At 35.2% G+C, this 7,470-nt stretch overlaps 1 protein-coding gene across 1 annotated transcript; it reads left to right on the top strand.

The window, feature by feature from the left end:
• The first annotated feature begins 4,148 nt into the window (after nt 1–4,148).
• Nucleotides 4,149–6,303, top strand: LOC143533312 (fasciclin-like arabinogalactan protein 2). Its single transcript, XM_077028136.1, has 2 exons — nt 4,149–4,869; nt 5,844–6,303. Exons 1-2 carry the CDS (start codon nt 4,149–4,151, stop codon nt 6,293–6,295), a joined length of 1,173 nt encoding a protein of 390 aa, XP_076884251.1. The 3' UTR covers nt 6,296–6,303.
• Nucleotides 6,304–7,470: the final 1,167 nt, after the last annotated feature.

Genomic DNA, 7,470 nt, shown 5'->3' with positions numbered 1-7,470 from the left:
ACAAATCAAAAGTTTATAAAATTCCATTATAAGGAATCTTCCATCACACTTTCATGGGGAAAAAAAAACATTTAGATTTTAGAAAATTATCTTTTTTTTTTGTCACCACCATGTTTAAAATGTGCAAATAGCTACTTCTGAGGAGTCACTTCTTAAGTGGAAATATGGTTTAAGATGTTTGTATATTGCAAATTTGCCTTCACTTTTGTGGTTATTTTGTTTTTCTTTAAATCTAACACTAGATCAAATTTAGCATTACCTCTTATAAAGAATAAAGATCAATAACCCACATATTCTAATGTGATCTTTACTTTATTCCATGTTTCATGGAAGATCATAACTTTTGACAAACTTTCTTTCAGAAGTGAATTATGTTTTTTTTAAAAGAAGAAGAAAGTGTGGAACCATCAACATCCTCTAGTCGTCAAGTTTAAGCCATTGTTGGCAAAATATAAAATCTCAAACCAAGCTTTTGTGAAGAGGGGTACTTTTGTCCCAATAACATCCCAATTAGAAGTAATTTGTTAAACCAATATAAACATAATAAGTCTTTTCTACCACTTAAATTTCTTTGAAGTTTGATCTTTTCCTTTTTCTTAATTATCGACCTAGAAACTACATTGCAAACATTTTATACAATAAGTGAATACATAGGCAGAAATATAACTTTTTAAACCATTTTCACTTCTTGATGAGGTTCGAATTTTTTTTAATCAAATCATGAGGTATATTTTGTGAATAGGAGACTATTAGGAGTCTTGAGCTTTCTAAGCACTTTATTTAATGATCCATATCTTAGCCTAAAGAAATACAGTTGTTAAACTTGTAGCATATGGATCAATTTGATCAATTTGGGCCCTTATTAAAGTTGGGCTAAATATTTATCTTCTAAAAGTTTTCAGATGAAGTATAGTGTTTAACCTGTAGTATATGAATCAATTTGGGCCATTCTTAAAGTTGGGCCGATAAATATCTTCTAAAAATTTTCAAATCATGAAGACATGAACACGAAGTTTAGAAATTTTACTATGTCAACATTTCATGATTTTCATCTACATTTATTTAAGTGAATTACAAAATGGCATTGTTAATGGATTATAAAACAATTAATAACTTAATTTAATTGAAAGGTTAAATTATACAGTTATAATATAACCCTACTGGCCTAAGCATGCTAACTTTAAGGGTGGCCTCGCGATGGGTTGGCCTCACCGGGAGCACCTCCTAGGCATTGTCAGTCCCAAAAGAGATGCACCCAAAATGGGGTAGTCACGCCGAACATCCCAAACCATTTTAATGGTAATTATTAACGGAGAATGAAGATAATCAAGGGGTTTACAACCAGATTCGGTGGTGGTGCAACATTTTTTTGGCTGACCATGGTTGATCTATGGAGGCACACCCGGAACTCCGGAAGATAGAGATGTTGGGATGAGTTTATTAATAATCATACGTCTATATTTTATCAATCCATAACAAAAATGTTGTTTTTATGTTTTATTGGTGCGGTGACAATGAATGTGTGAAAGATAACATGATGAATATGAAATTGTGTTCGATATGATATGTTTAATAACTACATCCACCTTTAAATTCGTCTAAATATGAAAATTTTGATAATTTAACAAAGAATACCAATATTTTGTTGGATGTAGGACGCCCCAACAAATTCAAATAAATAAAAACACAATTTGATTGCTAAGATCCAAAACAGATATATAATATAATTGTTTTAGTTGGAAAACATGTCTCTTAGTTGACCACTTATGTGTATAATTTTATGGATCATAGTTGTAATTGGCATCTTTATACGGCGGACAACGGTGGCATAAGCCCACCGACAGTCCAACACCCCACGTCTTTTTTTGAAATTGCCCCTCAACTAATGTATATTTAACCAATTACACTTTAACTAAGGATATGACAGCAAAATTAAAATATCATGTACAAAATAGTTAAAAACATTATTTTGTTACGACTTGACGAGCTTCACTCACAATTTTTACATTATAAGTTTGAGAGAGTTTACCGTGAACCAATTAGGATACTTAGAATTTAACATTTGTCTCATTCAAGAGTTAATTTCATGAGTTATAAAATTTTACTTTTTTACGTGAAAGTATGCCATCGTTGTAGATTCTTACACTTTCTCCTCTCTCTTCTCTTCCCGCGGTAGATATTCATGATGGTATAGTAATGGATTATTGTATAATTAAGATGTTCAACAGTCTAGAGGCTAGTAATAAAATATAATTAAGATAGAAAGGGGATGTGTTCGATGAAAGAACAAATGTGGGAGGTTTTGATATTGACAATAACGTAACAGTGATCGAATGTCTTAGAAAGTGCAATCATTGATTCACATATACTTTAATGATTACATATTCCTTGTTTATCTGATTTAAATCCACAACTCCTCTATTTCAACGTCTAAGTTTTTAAAAACTTTGTCTTTATTAATAGACTACCAACTCTGTTGCTTAAATGCATTTCTATCTAAATTATAGAATCTATGTTTACACATCGATCATCTCCTCTAATTATGAAAACATTCTTTGGACTAATGCATGCTAAGGGCTTAGATAAATCAATATCACTTAACAATAACAAAACAAATTTAAAGCAATTTTTTTAATAATTTATAAAATGTTAATTTTAAGTCTTAAAAGAGTTTATGGTGCTAGAGTAACTTGCATATATTTTTTTAACATAAAGTGACAGAAAAGTAATAATAATGATTTAGTGGTAGTCTAAACTAGAGGTGCACAAACCGGTTTTTTTTAAAAAACCGGTTCGGTTATTAACCGGACCGGTTTTTTTTGGCCCGGAAAAAAACCGGTTCGGTTAATAACCGGTTTTTTGCTGTCAAAACCCTAACCGGTCTAACCGGTTAGGACCGGTTTAGAAACCGGTTAGAACCGGTTAATAAACCGGTTTTTTTTATTAACCGGTTTTTTTATTAACCGTTTTTTTTTTTTTTTTTTTTAAATTTCGCGGTTTCAAATACGAATATTTGTTTTTTATATTTTGTACTTAATGAAGACCATTATTTTTTCACAGTATAAACAAACCGGTAACTACAAGGCAAAACGGTAACTACAAGGCAAAACGGACTGACCGAAGCCATTCTTTGCTTTCGTACGTAAACACCGCTCCTTGATTCGTCATCTCCGGCTGCGAACTACTTCCCGATTCGTCCTTCAAGCCCTTGCAAAAGGGCCTTTGTACATGCGCTTTTAAAGTGGAGTTTGCATCTTTGCCATAAAACTTCAAACAATGTTTGTATCGAGCTTTTTGGCTACCGTTAGACATTTCGCATAGGTCGAAATGTTGCCAAACATCATGCTTTCGTTTCGTGGGGATGACCCGAACGACCGTTTCTCCCGTGTTCGAGGCACCCATGTTGACGGATGAAGCAGCACTTTGGGAGGCCATGATAATCGACTACGAAATAAGAGTGGTATACTCGAGTATGAAATAAACGACTACGAAATAAGAGCGTATGGAGTGGTAATGTGGTATAATTGAGCGTGAGATAACAAAATAATCGCGTATGAAATAACAAAATAATCGCGTATGAAATAAACGTTTAGAGCGTTTGGAGTTGTATAATCGAGTGTGATCTAACCAATACCCAACCTAAACTATATATAGATGTTTGTGGGGGTAAAATGGTAAAAAAAAAAAACGGTCCAAAAACAAAAAAAACGGGCATATAGCCGTTATAAACCGGTTTTTTTATAAACCGGTTAACCGGTTTTTCCATAACCGGTTAAAAAAAAAACCGGTTTTTCCATTAACCGGTTCGTTAACCGGTTTTGGATCTAGAACTTGTAACCGAAAGACGAACCGGCGGTTTTAAACCGGTCAAACCGGTTTTTAAAAAACCGGTTTTCGTAAAAACCGGTTTCCGGTTTAAACCGGTAAACCAACCGGATTTTTTGGCCATCTCTAGTCTAAACTACACTATCATAGCATCACCATCCAAATAATTTTAATACGTAAAAACAAAAACGAAAATGATTAACCAACGGAATAATAAATAAATAATTATAATTAATCATTATATATACATACATACACTTTCAACAAGCAACTCACAGCTCCACCCAAACCAACCACCCAGCCACCGTCGCATCTCCGTCGAAATGCAGCCGTCGGTGGCATTATCTCTCCTCATCCTCTTAACATTCACTCTATCCAATGCTCACAACATCACACATATCCTCCAAAAAGACCCTTACCTCTCAACCTTCAACCACTACCTCACGTTAACTCACCTAGCCGGAGAAATCAACCGCCGTCAGACCATCACCGTCTGCGCCGTCGACAATGCCGCCATGTCCACCTTGATCGCCAAAGGCCTCTCACTCGAGACAATAAAAAACGTCCTCTCACTCCACGTCTTTGCTGATTATTATGGCGCCAAAAAGCTCCACCAGATCACCAAAGGCTCCACATCCACCGCCACCATGTACCAAGCCACCGGTGAAGCCCCTGGCACCACCGGCTACGTCCACATCACCGACGTTAAAGGCGGCAAAGTCCAATTCACTCCCGAAGACAATCCTTCACAAACCGATGTCTTGTTTGTTAAATCTGTATTTGAATTGCCGTATAACATCTCTGTGATTCAGATCAGTCAGATTTTGAACTCGCCGGAGGCCGAGGCGCCGACGTCGGCGCCGGATTTGAACTTGACGTCGTTGCTGCAACGCGATGGGTGTAAGGCGTTTTATAATCTGTTATCGACTTCTGGAGCTATCGGAACGTTTTTAAGTGCCGCTGACGGTGGCGTTACGGTGTTTTGTCCTAGTGATGACGCCGTTGCTGCTTTCGCGCCAAAATATAAAAACTTAACGGCGGAAGGTAATGCCCTTTTAATTTGACAAATAAAACAAGGAGATTTTAGGATTAAATTAAATAGAAACCAAATCACAAATAGGTGTGTGACTGTGTGTAGGGTTGTTCAAAAGCCGAGCTAAAATCGAGTTAGGGTGGGTTTGACCTTAAGCTCGAAATTAAATGAGACAGCTCGGCTCGATCTTGAAGTTAAATGAACCTAAGATCAAGCCAATGAGCCGAGCCATGACCCACCCAAGCTTGGCTCAGTTAAAAAAATGAGCCAATTCGACTTAAGTCATTTCAAATCAAGTTTCTTTAGTTAGTTTAATTGGAGGTTTTATCAAGCTAGCGACAAGTCGCGAGCTTTTTGTGTATAGCTCTAGGTGTGTATGGTTAAGTTATATTATTAATATAAAGTTTAAACTGAAACCAAAGTCATCGGTCAATCTATTTTATTAACAAATTGGTTTTTGGTTAATCAGTTTGGTTTACTTGGTAAGATTGTTGGATTTCGGTTAATTTGGATTAACCAAAATTAAAAAGAGGCTTAAATATTTGCTTATAATTACATAATTATTAACGAATCGGTATTTAGTTAATCGGTTTGGTTTATTTGATAAGTTTGTTGGTTTTCGGTTAATTTCGATTAACCAAAATTAAATATAAGGCTTAAATATTTGCTTAAAAATTACATAAAATGGATGCATAAAAATAGAAATATGTTAAAATATGAATAGTCAGGTTAAAAAACAATGGGTCTGGATCAATACAAATGAAATTAGCGTGCTAAACGTGAGAATCAAGTAGAGTAATTAAGTAGAGTAATTATATATAAAAGTAATATGATTACTCTACTTGATTCTTACGTTTAGCACGTTAATTTTATTTGTACGTTAGCTTTCTCCAAAAACAATAACCAATTTTCGATTAATTTTAGTTTCGGTTATTCTGTTTTCGGTTATCGCATCCGCATTTGACCGTTACTGATATTTTAGCAGGTAAGACGTCATTGCTACTTTACCACGGCGTGCCAACGTATAACTCAATGGGGATGTTGAGGTCTAGCAACGGATTGACAAACACTTTAGCGACCGAAGGTGCGAATAAGTACGATTTCACGGTGCAAAACGACGGTGAGGATGTGAAATTGAAGACAAAAGTGGTTACGGCGGAGATCACCGGAACCGTTATTGATGATGAGCCGGTGGCGATATATAGAATTGATAAGGTTTTGTTGCCTCGTGAGTTGTTTAAGGGAGCAGTGGAGGCGGATGAGCCGTCACCGTCGCCGAAGAAAAAGAAGTCCGGGAAGAATAGTGATGATGCGGAAGCTCCGGGACCGGATTCGTCGGATGATGATGGTGATGCGGCGGATCAGACGGCGAATTCCGGTGGGAAGCTGGTGTCGTCGGCGGTTATGGTGGTGTTGCTCGTCGTTGCGTTCTTGTGAGGATATACATAATCCACTTTTTGGTTTTAATTTTGAGTTTGATTATATATCTTTTTTTTTCTTCTCTTTTTGTTATTTGTAATATAATAATTTCTTTTTGGCTTTTCATTTTTGGTTTGTAATTGTTTTTTTAAGTGTATAGGGGATTTGGTGGATAATAAGATGTTACGATTGTTTCTTACTTTTTGTAAAGTTATTCCAATTTTATATCTTTTAATCAATTAATAATCGCAACTGATGAATAAAAAATAAAGATGTGAAGACAATGTGTTGCATAATTTATGTGTTATCATTAGTTGCATAAGTTGTATTAGTGAAGAACAAATCCCTTTAAATACATAATCAATGATGATTAAGTATCATACCAAAGTGAATAGTGATAATATTATTTGTCCGTTGTAAAAGTGGTTACCATTAGATGGGGCTAATGGGTAAAACTATTTCTGAAGAATAAAGATTTGGGTTGAAGTTAAAGATATTGGTATGAAGAGTAAATTCGGCTTTTTGGATTGTCGGGTTTGCTAGTTTAATGATGCATATGTAGTTATGTATGTTATTGGGAGAGAGGTTAGAGTTAGTCGAATCATTTACTTTTAAAGTTTCTCTCGCTCGCAAAGAGTCAAGAAACCCTAGCAAGATTTTGGTTCATAGTTTGATTCACAAGATTAGTAGCATTCTGCTACTGTTTTCAGATTCTATACTTGTTTGTGCCAAGGACTATAATGTTGTTGTTGTTACATGTGCAAAGCTAGTTGTTGTTGGACATGGTAGAATAAAGTTAGTGCAAGTCATGTATCCACAAAATATCCAATTGGAGGGTAGCTAAAGGAAACCGGTAGTTGAATTGTGTCTTGGTTGAAACATTTGTTTGATGGTCTTAACAATTAAATTATATTGACAATTAGGTATTTAGGTGATGATAATGACATGTGCTTAAGCATATGGAAGTCATGTGGTGTCATGGTTATAGTATTCTTGGAAGTTAAAAACATGTCATGGAAATTAAATATTTGGTTTAATACTACTTATGCAACATATCAAGTTTTTTGGTGTTCCCGTACAATAATTATCAGACGCACTTTGAACCAATTTTGCACCAAATGAACTAAATTGGTAAACTTTAAGACTAACTTTTAGTAACACGTGTAATGAACATACTTGCTACTGGTTTCAGC

The sequence above is a fragment of the Bidens hawaiensis genome, unplaced genomic scaffold (genome assembly GCF_021521415.1).
Source record: "Bidens hawaiensis isolate Kalapana, Puna unplaced genomic scaffold, B.hawaiensis_p1.1 tig00009662_1, whole genome shotgun sequence".
NCBI classification, from domain to species: Eukaryota; Viridiplantae; Streptophyta; class Magnoliopsida; order Asterales; family Asteraceae; genus Bidens; species Bidens hawaiensis.
This window is presented reverse-complemented; position numbering and strand designations above follow the sequence as displayed.

Coding starts and splice junctions, on each gene's coding strand:
- LOC143533312 (XM_077028136.1), top strand. CDS start 4,149: ATGCAGCCGTCGGTGGCATTATCTCTCCTCATCCTCTTAACATTCACT. Junction 4,870..5,843: donor TAAAAACTTAACGGCGGAAG/GTAATGCCCTTT, acceptor ATATTTTAGCAG/GTAAGACGTCATTGCTACTT.